The sequence below is a fragment of the Anabrus simplex genome, chromosome 1 (genome assembly GCF_040414725.1).
Source record: "Anabrus simplex isolate iqAnaSimp1 chromosome 1, ASM4041472v1, whole genome shotgun sequence".
NCBI lineage: Eukaryota > Metazoa > Arthropoda > Insecta > Orthoptera > Tettigoniidae > Anabrus > Anabrus simplex.
The window spans coordinates 1441418280-1441438303 of record NC_090265.1 but is presented as its reverse complement, the minus strand read 5'-3'; the positions used below and the strand labels follow the sequence as shown (position 1 = coordinate 1441438303).

Below are 20024 nucleotides of genomic sequence, written 5' to 3'. Positions count from 1 at the left end.
CGGAAACTTAGTAAAGGGAGGCGAGACGCTGAATTCTGGGAATGTTGTAGATGAAAGCATTGAAGTAGATAAAACGGTAGAGAGTGGTGGGAGCATGGAAAATAGTACAGAATCTGGTGTAGCTAGGATGGAGGGCGAGAAAGATAATACGAATAGTGAAATGAATATTCGACAACAGTTTTTAATGATGCAAGGGATATTAGAGCAAACGAAAGGGATAGATGAGATTAGGAAGGAAACGAAAGGGTTAGATGAAATTAGGAAGGAAGTCGAGAAAACCCAGACAGAGATTAAAGAAAATAGAAAGAAGATAGAACAGACGAAAACGGAAATCAGCAGAGAAGTGAATGCTAGGATGGGTGCTTTAGAACATAGATTAGATGAAGCACTAGAGCAGCAGAAACTTTTTGAGAATCAGTTAGCGGAACAGGAGATGAGACGCAGCCAACATGAGAAAGTGGTAGAAAGAAAGTTAACTGAACATAAAACCGAAGTCATAGAGTTGGTAGAGAAAGAAAATAGTAAAGTTAGAGAAAGAGTACAAAAACAATACGATGATCTGTGTGGTAAGGTAGAGATTAATGCCAAAATATGTAATGAAAAGTTTAAGAAAGCAGAGGAATAAAGCCACCAAGGAAAGACAGGAACACATTGCAAATGACGTAGAAACTAGAGAGAAAAGAATTAATGAACGTATTGAGAGGTCGGAGGCACTAATACGTAAAGAAATCAGAGAAAAGCAAGGTAATATAGGAAGTCAGAGCCATCGTACAAATTTCATATATGAAACTGATTTACCTAAATTCAATGGGAGGCAGACAAACCCTTTAGATTTTTTAAACACTGTTAAGAAACGGTTTGAAAAGCGAATCGAAGAAGGAATCATTGAATGGGAAGAAGCGTTAGAAATAATTGGTAAAGCTTTTATTGGGGAAACGAAATCATGGTTTGCGGTGTATAAGAGCAGCATGACCAGTATGGTAGAATTCCAGAAATATTTCACGGAAAATTTTTGGAGTGAAGCAATACAAAGCAGGGAAAGAGGACGCATTGTCTTTGGAAAATTTAGGCCACACGAAGGAGTTTCTATGACCGAATATTTTTTAGCCCACGTTATGATTTGTAAAAACGTAGATGGGATGTCAGCGGAGAGAGATACTGTTAAATTATTACTCAGACATTTTCCCAACAAAATCCGCGAAGCTAGCTGTATGCAACAGATAGAGTCTATTCAGGGAATGGAAAGATTGCTAGCAAGTTTCGATGCGTTAGGAAATAGTAATAGTACACGAGAGAACACAAACTTTCAGACACCACCCAGAAGACAAGAACACAATCACCGTGGTCAGTTTCAACCGAGACAACAACCTGTAGGTAATCAGTCACACCAGCAAAATAGGAATGTTCAGAGGGAACGCAATGTAGAGGAAAGTACAAGCCGAAATCAGGATACAAGGAGACACAGTAATTTAAACTGATAGTAGACGGTAATGAGAGATCAGATTATCAGTCTTCAGAACATGTTGCGAGAAATTGTGTAATGACGCACATAAATTATGATCTCGATGTCAGAGATGAGTTATTACGGGAAGTGGAAGTGAATCAAGTCGAAGTTGATAGTAAAAGTGAGAATCCCGTTGTTACGATCGTTGTATGGAGGGCGCAGTATCAGGCTTTATTGGATTCAGGCAGTCAAAGATCATGTGTAAGTTTGAAGTGGTATGAGGACAGAAAAAAGGAGAATATTGAGATTGAGGAAATGCCTGTGAAATCCACATATATCGTCACTGCTGTAGGTAAACGATCCAAGCAAATATGTAAACAAGTTGCCATACCTATTTGTATTAACGGGAAGTCGAAAATTCAGATCTGTCTTGTTATTCCGAATCTTATATTTCATGCTATCTTGGGATCTGACTGGCTAAGTTTATACTCAGCTCGGCTAGATTACAATGAGGCGATAGTATATTTAAGGTGGGATAATGAGGATGTTAAAGTCACGTGAGATGCCGAAGTTCAGACGAAAGTGGAGGTTTGTAACATGTGGTGTGTTAATGAGGTTTCAAAAGATGAAGAAGAGAGAGCGGATTTTAAGTTGTGTGAAGTGTGGTTAGAGGAGAACCACGATGATGCTTTGAGAGAAGCGGTAGATAGTAGCAATTTGGAAGAAGGTCAGAGGGACCGATTGTTGTATGTGTTGAGAGAACACAAGGAAGTATTTTCATCGAAACCTGGCAAAACACATGTGTATGAACACTCATTTTCAGTGCTGGATCAAAGTATATTCGCTGGACCGAGATATCCGATACCACATAAGTATGCTAAAGCAGTAGACAATCAAATTGAAGCTATGTTAGAGGACGGTATTATTGAAGTTTCGAGTAGTCAGTGTGTCTATCTTTTATTGAGAAAAGCGACAGGTCTTAGTTGCAGTAAGATTATTTGTGACAAGTATATTCAGGAATTAGGTAGGATGTTTAGATCTTTAGTTCATGACAAGCACACTGCGTGGGTTGGTTCTTTAGCGTTGACTGAGAAATGGATTAATATGGTTCAGCATGATAGTACGAAATTCACCCCATTAGAGGTTCATTTTGGCAGCAATCCAAGCAATGAGCTGAAAAAGTACTAGGTATTACACAGGAACCTCAGCGGGACTCTCAGATATATGTCAGATTAGCGAGAGAGAATTTTATTAAAGCGGCTGAGAAGCGTAGCAGACAGCAGAAACGTCAGGTGTTAGACGAATTTCAGGTAGGAGATTCTGTTCTGTTACGTGTTCCCATGCTCTCGTCCAGTGAAGAGAAGGTGACGAAGAAATTCTTTTTGTTGTATCAGGGTCCATTCCAGATTCATTGTCGGGTTGGTCCTTGTGCATACAGATTGAAAGATGGTAATCGTGTCATGTTGGGCACTTATAATATTCGTTCTCTGAGACGATATATTTCTGCGAATTAAGTGTAATGTCTCCCCGATGTTGTTTTGACAACATTAAATGTACTTGAGTTAGAAAACGTGAATTCATGTATAGGTTGTGAACCTAGACCTGACACCATTGTAGAAGCCATGAGTAACTTGGGACTTTCTTTTGAAACTGCAGAAGGAAATTAATGCAATAATTTTCTAAGTAGTAATATTTTTTTGCAATGAAAACAAGAAATTGCTTGCGGCCGTCTAAGAGAGGTAAGCCACGTGTGATTACGTGTGTGTGTGTGTGTGGTGTATATATATAATATAACCTGGAACTGCCGAACACTTTGATGGTGAAGTGCAAAGATAGAGTTATTTACCTGTTGTTTAGTTGTAAATATTATGAGTGTCGCTGACAAACTTTCGCAAGAAAATTGGCAGGATTTATTACTAATGTTATCTGGTATCTTTGAAACAGACACTCTACAGTGAGATACAAGATTTGATTATGTATGTTTTTTATTAGGTGTTTGTAAGATGTAATGATGTATATATCAGCCGTTTTGGTGTAGTGTGTTATTTTCATATATGTTATATCTGTAAGTAACAGGAGGGCGTATGTAACCGTCCAGGCTTCTCAAGCCCTACTAATTTAATATAATATCATTTTACGCGATATCATTTGATATCAAGTTTATCCGCCATCGGCAATTATTTGTAATAACATTTATTCAACGTCAATCATTTGTAATCAAGGCTTTTAGGAATCATATTGTATATATAATAACATCGTTTTAGTATTTAAATTATTATATTATGTAGGATAAGAATTCATTATGTTGTAAATACGGTCAATACGTTGAGACATAGTTGTTTTCATTTCATCTCATGTTTGTGTATACGGAGGGTTATTCTTGAAGCTTGGGATTTTGCGTTAGTCATGGGTTTATTTTATGAACAAGGCTAGTAAACAGCGACCCGTGCGCGAGGCTTGCAAGCTAGTCAGCTATATCATCGCCACGCCTTCTGGTCTTGTCGAGGAAGAAGGGAAGGGGAGTTGATGCTTCGATCTATCGAATCAGATACTTCGTTGTATATGAGTTTTGAGATTGAACTGTTACCAAGAGTGGGGGGTGAGCCCGGATATATACTGATTCTCAACACGAGAACGGGACCTTAGGACCTTACGACCTTACAACCTTACAACCTAACGAGATACTCCATCACTACTACTTCTACTGTGAACATCTACTTTGATTTTTGATACAGTGTTACTTTTGTACAATGTGTTGTCGCTTCGATACAGTACTTAGTTTCGGTTATGTTATCGGATCTACGAGAAACGAAACAAGCTTACGGCTTGTGTTATATTCAGTAAATATTCTGGACGAAGAACTATGTTTAGTTCAAGTCTACGGAAATTTGGTACAAGTCTGTACCGTATAAATAGTATAGCTCAGTTGGATTGAGATTTCTACTAATATGGAAAAATTCATATCTCTGAATTTTCTCCTCTTACGATCAACGCTGATAAGTTTTTACAAGTATAGGGCCCAAGTCTATTTTAAAGACTAGGCATGTCGGGAGTGTTAGTCCGATAGCCCGTACCATATCAGAGAAGGAGGGAAGGATGTCCATGGAGCAAAGTCTACATCGAGAAGGAGAGAACGAGTAACCACGGAAACCAGATGACGTCAACGAAAGCTGCAATTGGTGAACTTCAATTAGATAAAACAAGCAATAGTAAAAATCAGTAAATTCTAAATTCCTCCACGCTTTAAGGAAACTTTTCCGATTCATCTCATTTTTTGTATAATAAATTCATTTGTATTTTATATTGCGTTAATTATATTTCATAAGCGATACTTAATGGTTAATTATTTAAAATCCTACCCCTGTGATTTAAGTAAAAGTCTCTATGCTAGTAAATATAAGTTTTGTTTAAAACTGTAACCATGGCGCCCAAACATTACATAGAGAAATGGGGAACCAAAGAAACCAAACCCCATGGCACTACAGCCCTTGAAGGGCCTTGGCCTACCAAGCGACCGCTGCTCAGCTCGAAGGCCTGCAAATTACGAGGTGTCGTGTGGTCAGCACGACGAATCCTCTCGGCCGTTATTCTTGGCTTTCTAGACCGGGAAATGGGGAACCATGGAATGTTAATTGTTTCTATTTGCGTGGCAATTTGCGGGCAAGGCACAAATAGTTTATTTAATATTCATGTGTCCCAAGATAAATAACTTTCGTCTCCTCAAGTGTTTTGACGAGAGGGAACAGTTTCACCATAAATAGCTTTTCTCCATTGCTGTAAGGCGTAAATTATTGCTAACAGCTCTTGTTCTGTTGTGGTGTAGTTCACCTCGTGGCTCCTCAATTTTCGGCTAGTGAATGCTAGATATATTCTTTTGGGAGGTGTTCCTTCTTCTTCTTGGTACAAGTAAGCTCCGATGCCAATATTAGATGCGTCTGATTGTATTATAAATTCCCTTTCATAATTCGGATAACCTAATTTGATGCTTTTGGTTAACAAGGTCTTTAATTCTTGGAATGCTCTCTCTGCCTTCTCATCCCATTTCCACCTGTTGTTAATCTTTAACAAGTCCTGTAAAGGTGCAGCGGTCTGGGTATATCCTTGACAATGATTAGAGAAAAACTGCGCCATACCAAGAAATTGCCTGACGTGCTTTATACGCTTCGGTCGTGGAAAAACGCATATGGCCTGGATCTTGACTGGGTTTGGCCGTACACCTGTACCATCTATCATGTGACCGACGAATAGTACCTCTTCTCGACAGAATTTTGATTTTGTAAGGTTGATCTTAAATCCAGTTGCTCTTAGGTTTCGAAACAACTTTTCAAGCTTGTCACAATGTTCTGTAAATGTTTTCGTTGCCAAAATTAGATCGTCCACGTAGTAAGTTAAAAACTCCTTTACTTCCGGTGTTAAATTTCTGTCCAAGGTTCTCACCAAAACTGCACAACTATTCCTCAAACCGAATGGGAGACGACAATAGATATATGTCTGATTATAAAACATAAATCCGGTTAATAATCGGGATTTTTCCTCCAGAACTATGTGATGGTATGAGGACGTAAAATCCATAGTTGAAAAATACCTCATGTCACGGATTTTCTGAATTATATCTTTTACCTTCGGAGTTTGATTATACTCTGGAATTAATCGACCATTTAGACCACGTGCATCAAGGCAAAGACGGAGTTTCCCGTTGCTTTTCACCACAATTACTAAAGGATTCAAATAAGGACTGGATGTCTTCATTATAATGCCATCGTCTTCCGTTTCCTTTATGATCTTTTTCACTTCTGGGAAGTGTTTCTCTCGAATTCCATAAAGCTTGCCTTTATAGGGTGTCCAATCGTTCACTAGTAGTTTGTATTTGAAATTTGGAATCTGTTCTGGTTTATTCTTAAGTAAATCCGAGTATTCCTGTAAGATTCCATGAAGTTTTGACTTTTCGACCGAGGAAATCTTAGCATTCGCCACTGCCTCTGCAATGTCCGGCATGTCTTCTTCCTCCTCCATAGCCATTACTTTCTCTATGCTTTCTATAATGTTTTCATCTACCAGCAATATCTCTCCTTCCTCTGCTTGAAAGTTCGGATGCCCTTCCGATGGTAAGTTTCCTTCTTCAACCAGTGTCTTCTTGTTATTTATGATCCCAATGCCGCCATTGATTTTAATTCGTTCTTGGTTTCCCTCGTGCTGTCGTCAGATATAGGGAAACTTATTTCTTGTTTTTCTATATCGATCGTCATTCCTGTTACCGTCATGAAGTCTATTCCTAGTATAATATTATATTTAATTTTGTTCATGACGACGAATGGATGTTCAAAGTGCCTGTTTCCAATATTGATTTCCAAATATGTTTGCATGTTGCATTCTATCGTTTTATCAGGTATTATTACTCTTATTTTAATTTTCGAAACTGGGATGGTTAATAATTTCATTCTTCTACTCATATCTTGGAATAATTCCTTTGAAAGAACGCTAATGCCAGAATCAACTAGGCAACGTACCTTCAGCTCTCCAACTCTTGCTACGATAATAGGCAATTCATATTTTCTTCTCATATGATGTACTGTCAAATCCTTTATTAGTTCTTCCGAATCGATTTCCCATGAATCAACCTGCGTTATGAAATAACTGTGAATTTTGAAATCCAATGCGTTCTTTATATTCTCAACCTCACTTTCTAATTCGAAATCGGCGGTTTTTTTGCTTATTATCTTCTCATTTTCTCTTCTACATCCGAATTCTCTCGAGTTTGGATTGAGGATTTGTTCTTCCTGTTTCCTCTTTTTATACCTCTGTAACTCAAGACTCTCCGCTCCCTCTACATCAGCGTTGACGTCTTGATCTCTAATTGCTTTCTCCCACTTGAACTTCTCGTTTTGGTCCTCATTTACTTCGCGTATAGGTCTCCTATTATAAGTTTCCTTTCCTTGGTTGTCTCTCACATTTCTTCTTCCGTAACCATATCTTCCTTTAAAATTGCCTCTTCCTCTGTTTTCTCTATACGGGTTCCTGTATCGCATGTTGGGTCTATACGCTCTATTTCCCATGTATGCTTCTTGATTGTAGGACCCTTTCCTGCAATAGCATTTTTCTTCGTCTCTCTTTCCACTCTCCTGGTTTCCCCATTGTCTCTTCCTGTTCATTTTTCCTCGTTCTTCAGGGGTATTCCTATCGATACTTTCCTGTGTGAGCACATTAACCGTTTCTTCACCGTAAGTATTCCTAATCGTTCTTTGAGGGTGTGGTGACGTAGTCATATCGATCTGTCTAAGTGTTGTTTCCATTTGTACTGCCGTAGTTGGATTAGCAGTAGCCAGTAGTCGTTGGACATCTGAGGGGAATTGTCGTTGTATCGTCTTGATCGCTTCAAGTTCACTGGGTGGCGAATCAAGATCTTGAAACCGGTGAAATTGATAAGCGAAGTAGTCACTAAACCCTGTTTGACCATTAGTAGCATACTTGCGAGAATACAACTCTAGACGTAAATTCTGCTGCACATCTGGACTCCAATATCGTTGCAAAAAAGCTGTCTTAAAATCGCTATACTCATGAAAAGTATACTTAAATGCTTGGAACCACAAGCTTGGATTAGCATCTAAATGCTTTTCCACTATTTTCACTTTCTTCTCCTCAGCGATCCCATGTTCTTTAAAGTAATCCTCCATTTCCCTAAGGAAACGTTTGGGAGAAATACTGGTTGAATTATTAAAGTGCTTCGGTCTATCATCGAACGTTTTTATGACGTTAACAATCGTAGGATAACCACTGCTTCCGCTATCCACATTTGTCTCCCCCATACTGTGGTTAGAACGTGTGACTGGTATGGATGTCACTTCTCTTTCATTCATTTGAAACTGAACGCCTCTGTTTCGCTCGCTACCAGATATCATAACAGTCTTTCCTGGTCCTTCCTCAGGAATTTCTCGTAACTGAGCTTGCATTTGTCTAAGCCCTTCTTCAGATTTCGACATTCTCTGGTTTAATTCATCCATACGTTGCTCAATCTCGTCCCTTATCTCCGTTATTCTGTTGCCAATTTGGTTTTCAGCCTGGTCGTACTTCTTTTCCAGACTTGTACTCGTTGTTTGCACGTCTTCACCTAATTTTCCTATACGTTCCTCACATAATCTCCACTTTTCTTGGGAATCTAGGCTTAACTTCTCCATGTCGTCTGCTAAATCCTTTATTACATTCTCCTTTAAGGAGTGGAGATAGTTATTGTTCCCTATCATCTCTTTCCTAATTTCGTTTATCTCTTCTCGTATCTCCCGGTTCTTCTCTTCCATTCTTCCATTAATTTCAGCTTTCCATTCAACTATGTTATTCTTGATCTCTTCTTTCATCTCCTCCGTCATTATCTTGTGTCCTTCTTCCATCCTTTCCTGATATTTACTCATCTCTTCCTTTTGTTCTTGTTGTCCTCTCCTTATTTCCTCCATCATTTCTCTATGTTTCTCTTCCTGCATCTCACCCATTTTTTCTCCAAATCTTCCATGAATCTTTGGTATCGTTCCTCTTGTTCTCGCTTCTCTCTCTTCCTCTCTTCTTCCTGCCTCTTCTCCTTCTCCTCTCGTTCCTGTCTCTCTTTCTTAGATTCTTCATCACGATTATCCATCTTTTCCATGATCTCCTTTAACCTTTCCTCTTGCTTTCTCATTTCTTCCTGCCTCTCTTTCTTAGCTTCCTGGTCGCGTCTTCTAGTCTCTTCATCACGCTGTTCATCACGGTTTCTAGCTTCTTCATCGCTCTTTCTATTCTCTTCCAACCTCTCTTTTTTAGCTTCTTCCATCATTTCTTTTATGGCTTGAAACATTCCCCGTTGTTCTTCTTTCTGTCTTCTTTCTTTCTCTTCCTGCTCTTTCTGATATTTCTCTTGTTTCTCTTCTTGGTCTTTTCGATACTGTTATTGTTCTTCTCGTTGTCCCTTTTGATACTCCTCAAATTGAGCTTTCAAATGGCTTAACGTCGTTATATCGATATTCAACTAGTATTCCAAATTCTAAAAATCCTGATAAACTCGATATTTCCCCTAAGTTCTCCACAACTCAAGTTCTCCAGCAATGTTTCTACCACTACTTCAATCAACAATATATATTCAGTAAATAAACAGACAGGCTTCAATACTTGGATCTGACTCAGCTCACGATGTTGACCCAATCACACTCGGAAATATGAGGTACTTGTTCATGTGATTATGACTCCAATTCTTAACTGAAAATAATTCAAATAAACTCTTACAATATATCTCTTATACCTAAGTTATATCTAAATAAATTAACATATTAGCGGTAATCTTTTCTTCCTTCCGAGTTTTGACTGCCATCAGTCCTTTTCTGCTATTCTCTTCAGAGCAATCATCCATCTCTTCGCTCTCCTACTTTCATTATCTATACTGGGCATCTACTCGCTCTCACAGTCTAACATCTTGCTGGGTCCACTTCGATCCCATAAAATAATAATGAATAACAGTCCAGTAAAGAAATTACCGTACGACCTTTCGGTCTCCATGCAATCACCTTGCTGTTACATTCAATAACTCCTCATCCATTAATTCTTAAAATATCTCCTTTATCTTACCCGATTCTTTAAAGTAAATTCTCCCATTTTACTCTAATATTGCACCAAAGATCCGTCATTCGACTATCATCTCTATTATCTTCTTAGCAAGTTTCCCGATGTCTTCCTCATTCTTATTGCTGCACATAGGAATCAACCTCTTCACGGTTCTATGTCGTATTCTTTCTTTTGGAATTCCCATGACGACTTTCTCTTGAATTTCCACATGCATGAGTATCCCAAAAATTCTACTTGGTTTGCGACCAACAGTTCCCGTGGCGTCTTTCTCCATTCGCAACACGTTGAGGCGCCATTTTCTACTTGCGCCGTTCTCGCGTCCAGGCATGGACACAAGAGACCCTGACTAGCTCTCAATTCAATTGGTTCAACGACTAAGTTTTATGGGTATGGGTTCCGTAAGAGAAAAACGTTCAGGTCGGTTAATGGTAGATTCTAACTAACGTTGAAAGACGTCTCTTACCCGTTACTAGTTAGATACCATACTCTTATTAGCTCATAGAGAAGTTGACGTCAACTGAAGATACCACTATCTTATAACTAATACTTATTCTAGGAACACATAGAAAGAATGCTGAGGTTATACTATCTCACATTTATTTAAATATTAAGTTAGACATTATAAGAAAAATCATCTTAAATTCGACCAATGAAAACTTCTTGAAGTGAGTAATTCGTTGTTATTCCTACAGTCTGTATTCTTCACCAACATCTCAGAAAAATCATATCCTCCGAACTCATCGTAAATAAACGCATTCTAGGATTCTACCATTTCATTTCATGAGTCCATTAATCTCTCAAAATTATAAAATATTAGAAGAAATATTACATACCATTTGGGAATTATAAAGAAACATATGTTTTCATTCGTAGGCAATTCACTTACGAAGTTGGGCGATATTGAATTAAACTAATATGAAGGAAATTAATTATATTTACATGTGCCGTACTGGCAAGAAAATAAACATTAAAATCAAGAATATTAAGAGTGTTGGATGCATACTTTAAGAAAAAAAATTGTACCAATTACTATTTACAATATCTCTGATTAAACTTTCTTGAGAAATAAAGAACGCTTTTGGAATCATCGAGTTGGTGTTCAGATAAGAATATTGGAGTTCAAATTGTCTGAATATCAGTTATTCTTCGGATAAATATGAAATTCAGTTCGTTACTACCTATTCCTTACTCACAGGACTGACACATATTTCAATTTACACTAACTGTCTGTCTCGATGCAGGTGTAAAATTCTCAATAAAAAAAACTATCTCAAAACTTCTCCTGATTTTGAATTGACAAGTACACTCACGTATATTTCACGGTTTAAATATTCACATTCGCATGCTCAATTGCCTCTTAGTTACTCATAGTTCCCTGTGTCACTCACCATAAGCTAAGCTATGTCCAGTGTAAGTCGTAATCACCCTCCAAGTAACGTTATCATAAGATTTAACTTATAAACTTAAGGTAGTGTGACCTTAATTTCAGTGATAAGTATTAGTCTACGTGCGTATTTGGTTGTAAGAAACGTCATCATATATACCCTATGAAATTATCATCACACCTACTACTAACGGAAAATCTACTTGGTCAGAAGACACTATCTTCGACTAAAAATAATCCTTTTTGAATAGCTATGTCACCAGTGATTAGTCTAGTAGGTTGAATATTGTTCAGAATAATGTTATACACAGTGAGAGTTTCAAAATCATCCGAAATAATTCAGTGAAGGCTTAAATATTATCATGACTACATGTATGACTCTCTAGACAATCCTAACATGGATAAAAACATTGCTCTATCAATCTCGAGATCATATCCTAAGCTATGTGAAAATGCATAGGATTAAGAATTATTATATGGAATTGGCAAGAATTCACTGACACTCTCAGAAACATCACTTGAAAATCACATCGTCTCAACTTAGAACAACTATGACTATCTCTCTCGAAGAAATAATAAATATGACCATCATAAATCACTATCATCCTTATACCATATCTATAACGCGTCAATTATTACTCACATTTCACGTATAATAAATCTCTCTCTTCATCATATGCAAATCACTTCATTAAACTGCACGTCAACGTGCCGTGACATTCTTAAAATGCCCTCTTTACTTCCTATCGTCATAGTGCTAAATTTAACATCATAACTCTGAGTAATCTACTGCCTTATTCCTCCATAAACACTTCCTATATACGATCTCGCACCGAGTGACTTTGATTAAAATAGTATACACTGGTGTTAATGTCAACTTCACATTTTACTCTTCACTGATAATAATAATAACACTAACTACTTACTCTCACATATCACTGGAAACATTACGATCGGAATATCACTTGGTGACCACGCCTACTAATGAAATTGACATTTCATATAGATGAATACCTACTTCCAATAATCTCATCTAGACGTTTATCTACGCACTGTCTTCGCACAAATACACATATCAACATATAATTATAAAAGGTAATATTCTCTTACTTACGAAAACGACTCAGATAATGGACTTAGCTTTGCTCAAGGTGGTCCCGATGTCTTCTCATCTCCGGTCATCTGAGATTAGGATCTCGTCATCTGGTTCCTCCGCGAGTGATCGGGTTCATAGTAGCTCTCCACAATTGATTACTGGTCATCTGGGATGATCAACATCGTATCGCCTCATCAGGATCCAAATAGCGTTGCCTTGCTTCTTTACAGGCTCATAGTGGAATCTCGTACGTATGTAACAGAATAATAACAAAATATGTGATTCATTGCTGTCATTCTTCAACTAATATGTCTCTTGTGAAGCTCAAATTGTATGGATTTTGCTATGGTACAGTTAGTCCAATATGCTAGCTCCAAATCGACTAGGATAATTATTAAGTATTTATTCCAATTTGAAAAGGAACTTCTTTCCTCTATATCTTTATTGGTGCGAACGCACTCAACAGCTGATCAGTACTTATCTTTTATTATTAAGCGGTATCGGGCAAATTTATTTAAGCTCTGCGCCACTTCGTGACGTAGCTCTATTGTAACCTGGTTTATCTCTTTTTATAGTATTTTATCTTTCGCGCAGCGATTAAATCTTGATAACAAGTGTTGGGCGTGTAGCCGCGAATTATATTTCCTTCCAAATTACGGTATTTACTCCAGATGAATAATCTCTTTCAGTCTAGTCCTACGTCTTCTTACTGCTTCAAGGTCTGATTATATAGTGAGTGATGAGCAAATTTTTTTCTTAAAAAATAGGTTTAAATAATGTCCATTTGTCATTCTTTCCCTGCGCCTTCTATACATGGTTCTTTCCATAACTGACTGATGAAAATAATTACATTTCAGCCCGTATTGACGTTAAATGCATTTATTTTAACATTTTGATCGCAGAGACTCCATGTTGGTTCTTACCAGCTCGTATAAAGAACTGTGAAACGGCACAGCATGTATTCCGTACTACGATCTCCTCAGTGGGCTCAGGAGTGCCCTCAACATGGCGGCATGTGCATAGATATCTCTTCTCCACTCACACGCTACTGCGCAGCCGGCGGTGTGGGGCCTTAGTTTTTAATTTATATCTGGATAATCATCCCATTTTAGAAATTAACCACGGGTATACTCGAATTCATCCGAAATTCTCCCCTAGGAGCTTACAAATCTGGATTCCTTTCCGGCCAAAAGATATTACAATCCAACCTCAAAGCTCTTGTCTCGTGGATACGAAACATGAAGAAGACACAGGGTGCTCCTCAAGTAATGATGCAAATTGGATGCTCCTTTCCCAACAACGTATCTCGCGGCTATGGTGGCTAGTAAGTTTAGGGGTCTCTTTTGATGACTATGAATGATGGGTTCAGTATGGCATCACCGCGGCCGCACTGGACAAGTAAGGCATGTCAAAATATGGTGCCATGTGTGACGTCAGCGTTGGACGTATTATGATCATCTTGTTGGGTGTATATATCTTGAGATCATATCTCGATGAGTTTCCCATCATTACGATTGACTTGATGAGGTCTGTGTAAAAAAATGTCAGTGATAAGTTGTGGCGTTATTAACGATCAGTGAATATTTATTATATACAGTATATATACGTCTCATACCTACCTTATTTTTGTGGAACTGTTAGGCTCGGAACTGTCTTTGTTGAAGTGCTGGAGATGGCATTTGGCTATGTTTCAAACACCTTAATCAACATTTTAGCTGTCATCTTAACAGCTGTTACATTTTTAAATTCCGCAACCAACATGGTTAAGATGGGAGCAATGAGGTTAGGACTTGTCAAGATGGCAGCAGTGAGGTTAGCTACGTCCACTTGTTCCAGATCAAAACAAGTGCACGTGGTTAGGACTTGTCAAGATGGGAGCTGTTATCTTGACAGCTACCACTTTTTCAAATTCCGCGCCCCACGTGGTTACGGTGGCAGCAGTGAGGTTAGCTGCGTTCACTATTTCAACAAGTTCACGCGGTGTCAAGATGGCAGCTGTCATCTTGGCAGCTGTCAAAAGCACGTGGATTTTAAACTCCACGTTTCGCGTGCTTAAGGTGGCAGCAGTGAGGGTAGGCCCTTTCAAGATGGTAGGAGTGAGGTTATAGACGTTCTCTTGTCCAAAAACTTGAGGTTAGAGTGCGTCAAAAGACAGTTGTCGTTTGATAGCAGTCAAAGCACGTGGCTTTGTTTACAAACAAGATCTCGTGGTCATGATATCACGGTCACGTGGTCATGACGTCATGAGGTCAATGACCTCGGGTGCTGACTCAGCAGAAAAAAATGCTGACGAGGTGGCTCTCAATCCCCTTAGCCCATACTACGAAAAATGAAGGTATCCGCCAAAGAAAGACAAGGGCCACGAAGGGCGTGAAAATTAGAGACTCCCTAGCCCTCGTAAACCTAACAGGTTGGGGTCGGAAAAGAACAAGAGTTGACCAAGGAAGGTCGGACAGGATAGATGAAAGTGAGGAGCTTGGCACAAGTGGAAGCAATGCCAGGACTCAGCTAAGGGCTCCGGGGTCGCCAACCCACGCTCCGAAGTTCAGAGGCCCTGGGGCCCCTTTTAGTCGCCTCCTACGGCAGGCAGGAGATACCGTGGGTGTTATTATAGCACCCCCACCCACAAGGGGACAAAATGGCCGAGATTGTGGATGTATATGTATAATCTCTAGCGTAGCTGTCAACTAAATTTGGTACAGATAATTTTTTCTATTAGAAATGCTGCTGTGGATGAAATGAAAATGTAACTAAAAACGACCGATGTTAGTGTCGAATCCATGGTTTTGAGGACTATTGGAGTGATTTCAACCAAACTTGATACACATTATGACTTACCATTAGAAGACTAACTGCGTGGGGGAAAGGGTGATGGGGTGAGATACACAGATAATCGGAAATAATGTCGAATCCATAGTTTTCAGGCTCGCTGAGATCAATAGTGTCACTCCGGATTTCTTTAAACTCCTAGTTCAGCCCCCTTTTAGGTGGAGGCGATTTAAATAATCGAAAGTAGTGTCGAATCCACACTTTTCGGGGTCGCTGAGATGAATAGTAACACTCCAGACATTTTAAAAGTCGAATCCATTGTTTTAGAAACTATTGAAGCGATTTCAACCAAATTTGCTATATGTATGACTTATTATCGGGAGATAAACCGCGTGGGGGTATGATAACTTTAGCACCCCTAGGTGTAGGATTTGGATGAGGTGAGATATACAAATAATCGAAAATAGTGTCGAATCCAAAGTTTTCGAGGTAGCTGAAATGAATAGTGACACTCCGGATGTCGTTTAAATACAAGTTGAGCCCCAGGAGGTAGAGGGAGGGGGGAGGAGGTGTGAAATATAAAAATAAACGAAAATGGCTGATGTCAATGCTGAATCCATTGTTTACGAGATCGCTGAGTTGAATTGTGATACTCTGGATGCTGGTTAAGTCATACTTCATCCACAATAAGAAAGGAGAGTGAGAAGGGGTGAAATTGAATGTAATAATTACCAAGATTATAGATGTGTGTGGATATGTTCCAGAATAGCTCTCAGTGAAACATGGTACACAAATGACTACCATCTGGAAATGAAATATCCTAACACCCGCTAGGGGTGAGGAATGGGAGGGGTGACATGTAAAAATAATGGAAAATAGTCCGGCTCCATGGCTAAATGGTTAGCGTGCTGGCCTTTGGTCATAGGCGTCCCGGGTTCAATTCCCGGCCGGGTCGGGAATTTTAACCACCATTGGTTAATTTCGCTAGTACGGGGGCTGGGTGCATGTGTCGTCTTCATCGTCATTTCATCCTCGCCTAAGGGCGTCAAATCAAAAGTCCTGCACCTGGTGAGCCGAACATGTCCTTGGACACTCCCGGCACTAAAAGCTATACACCATTTCATTTCATTTCATTTCAATGGAAAATCTACATTAATGTCGAATCCATTTTTATGTGTCGCTGAGATGAATTTTGACGCTCTGGATATTGTTTAAGTATACGTTCATCCTCCATTGAGACGAGGGGGCTGAGATGGGCTTAAAAGTAAATAGTCTAAAATAACCGAGATGTGTTGAATCCACTGCCTTTGGAGTCATAAGGCTGAATGGTGACAGTCTCAATGGCATTTGAAATCGTGTACATCGTATCTATAATGTGACGGGTAAAACATATAGTTATCACTTCTGAATTTTTGACAGGATATAAATACTTCCCAGTCAGTTCGAGCTTCCACAAGCACAAAGTTTTACTCGGAAAATAAATAATCTAATACTTGAAATCAGACACATCTAAATAACTCTAAAACTACATAATAGATCGTAAAATATCAATCAATATCTCAAAAAGGAATTGTATGAAAATTCACTTCACACATAACTAACTGGTAATACAAATCTTAAAGGTAAACATTCAAAAAATATCCGGGCAACGTCCGGTACTACAGCTAGTAGGGTTATATATTAGGAAGAAACACTTGTTGGAAAGGCTATATTCTGCTTAATCAATTGTTGTAAAAAGATTTTGGACAACCTGCAAGTGTATAAAGGAGTTTCCAGTCGAACCAACATCTGAAATCTACTTACATGAAGGCACATTCATTACAATCCTAGCCTCCAGATGGCTGTTATACATCACGAAAAATAGTGCAAAGTTTCGTCACAGGATTTTTTGTTTTAGATGAACAAATATTTCAGTATCAATATGTAAAACTAAATTCTTAAATCGTAATGAATAGTCCCGAATATTGATAAGCATGTAAATGTGTCATATTGCCAATTCAATTTAGCAGTTAGTTAAAGTTTATGGTCACAATTAGACTTATACTGAGACCCACAAGAGATAAAGTCTGAAGTTTAGCACTACCAGGGAGAGAAACTTCACTAACACTGCTTGAAAATGGTCTGTTGCCATGGCAACTGTCTCAGCAATGCTACATTTTAGGGCTTGGCTTGCTCTCAGTCAGTTTTGTTCTATGATTTGGAGGTGTGCTGTGTTAGTAGTATTGCTTCATGTGTTCGTTTTCAGAATAATATTTTTGTTGATGTTAGTTCATCAGTGGTTGTTTAAACTATTTGTTTAGTTTTGGAAACGTACCGTTAACAATCAGCATTAAGTAGTACAATTATCTAATTGGGTATTATAACGTAACTTCCTTACGACATTGGTGGATAAAAGATGCCCTGACTGCAATTTTCTATATCTTGTGCATTTTCTGATGATGTTATCAGAAGTTTGATGATTTTGCTATTGATTACGAGATAACATATTTATGGGCAATGATGTGTTCTGTCTTAAACGCTGAAATCATTAGCACGAGCTTAAAAAGTCAAACTTTATTGAATCCCATTAGGTCTATATGTGTTCTTAAACACTCAGGCTGTATTAAAGGATAATGTACTGCAAGCGGTGGCAACTATGGCAATGCAGCGCACCTCATAGTAATTGCTTTCGACGCTCAAATGTCAGACTCTAACTATCATGGGCCCAAGTGCAGATCTTTAAGTATATTTGTTACGCGGTCATCTTGAAGTAATTATTCTCCTTTCAAATTGATGCATACGAAGGGTGCCTAACGACGCCCTCTAAAATGTTGCGCCTGCGGCAACCGTCTCACAAGGTAACACTCGCGACGGCCCTGATATTGGCTCGAATTGACATATTTTAACTAATGATAAGACAGGTAATAACTGAAAGCATATCTACCATACCCAGTGTGCAAATTATTCCCGTGCAGCGTTCAGAAGCACATTCCGATTTGATATTGAGTAGGCAATTGTGGTCCAGTTGGGAATCAGCATTAGCTGCTTTCTGCTGATGTGGAGGAAATTCGCACATTTGTTCCTGGGCTGCAGCCATCTAGAAAAACAAGGAGAAATGTGAGTAGCTATTGTAAGAATATAGACAAGTTAAGCAAGCTCGTTTGAAGCGAGTAGGTGAGAGAGATGCATTCAGTTGATATTTAATAAGGTGAGACAGAGTCATTTGTTATTAGGCATATGCACAAATACAAGTTAACAAAGATAGCAAACAAAACTATAGAAAGGGTTAGCAAAATACGTACAAACACCAAGAATATTTCACACAGTAATAGCAGTAAACGTCAATTTTATTCACAACTATGTGTACATTTTAATGTTTGTGGGTATGAAATACTCACTCACAATGTGGAAATAATACACTCGCTCCAAAAACATACGATAAATGGTATTACAATGCTCCTTATTTACAGCAATAATCTTTTTTATTCGGAGTGGTAGTGCTGGTAGTGATTTTATTCTAAGAGAATGTACGAGGCAGCGATTAACACTAATCAGAGGGGAAAATGGAAGTGGTCCGACGCTTCGTCTCTCGCAACAGCGCGACAGGCTCCTCACAAAAGTCCTGCACCAAATTATTTTAAAAGGTTGACAGCAATGAAAACTGATACCAGTATGTCATATTTTAGTTAGAAAATGGTAACTTCCTGGTGTGTAGTGTATCTGAGATCGTGTTATGCACAAATTTTGTTGAAAGTTTAACTTTATGACGCATTTATTCGACAAAAATCTATAATGCCAATAAGAAGTTGGTGTAGCAGCAATCAGTCAATTCAGTTTCGAACGAGCTCTCTTTGCGCGAAGGTAATAGTAGTTGTGCGGTTTGATATTTTTCAAACTTTATTTGAAGAGTTTTTTTATTTAATTTTGTTCACATACTTTTCTGTGTCTTAATCGAATAAATTATGACTGATATTTTGGCATAAGTCACGGAGTATAGTTCTGTAGGTAATGAAAAATGAAACCAATTTTTAAGTACGAACAACTAAGTAATGTATGGTTGGAAGTTCAGCAGTTTAGTCGTTAAATCACGGAGGCAATCAAATGAAACCGATTAAGCATTGTTTTTAATAATCATACAATAATGACTAGCCCCTTTATTTGTATAATTTGGCAACATATTGCATTATGTACACCTGCTGTAATTAAATGTATAAGAATTATTCATAAGCTTTTACATTTTATTTGAGTGAGTCAACGTTTTAATTATGGCATGCGGGCCCGTATCATATTCGTTACGTTGTGTCAAGACGGAGTCAAGACACCCAGGCCTGGAAGAAGACGAGGAGTTGTAAGCAGGACAGAAGGAAAATAAGGGGTGAAACACATCTTGACATATCATCCGGTGGCCGGAGCCCCACGGAGTTGATACGGCTAAGCCTGAAAATGGTTCGGGAATCTCACTCATCAGTCAGATCTCATTGTCACTGCTTCCTCGCGTGTAGAGGGGCCTGGTGATTCCATCGTCGTCACTACCTTTTTTGAAACGCCACGGAGTCCATGCGTAGTATCTCGCTCGGAAGCAGGTGCATTGGTATTGAGGAATATAAGGGAAGTAGGAACGTAAGTGACGAGAGATTGAAATGGTTAGTTAAGAATTTGCTGTGTACCTTAAAAGGTTGAGGGTCGATTAATGTGCATGGAATGATATTATTAAGCAAAGAAACATTGGAATATGTTCTTTTGACATCTTCTTCCACTGGTGTGAGCATTAA

The 20024-nt window shown here is 38.6% G+C and overlaps 1 protein-coding gene across 1 annotated transcript in view; it reads right to left on the bottom strand.

Annotated features, from left to right (window-relative positions):
* LOC136860530 (pyruvate kinase-like) overlaps positions 1 to 20024 on the bottom strand; it is a 272168-nt gene that overhangs the window by 213549 nt on the left and 38595 nt on the right. The window contains exon 2 of the mRNA XM_068225910.1: positions 18202 to 18349. Within this exon, the coding sequence (XP_068082011.1) occupies positions 18202 to 18349 (148 nt within the window). The remainder of the gene's footprint in view (positions 1 to 18201; positions 18350 to 20024) is intronic.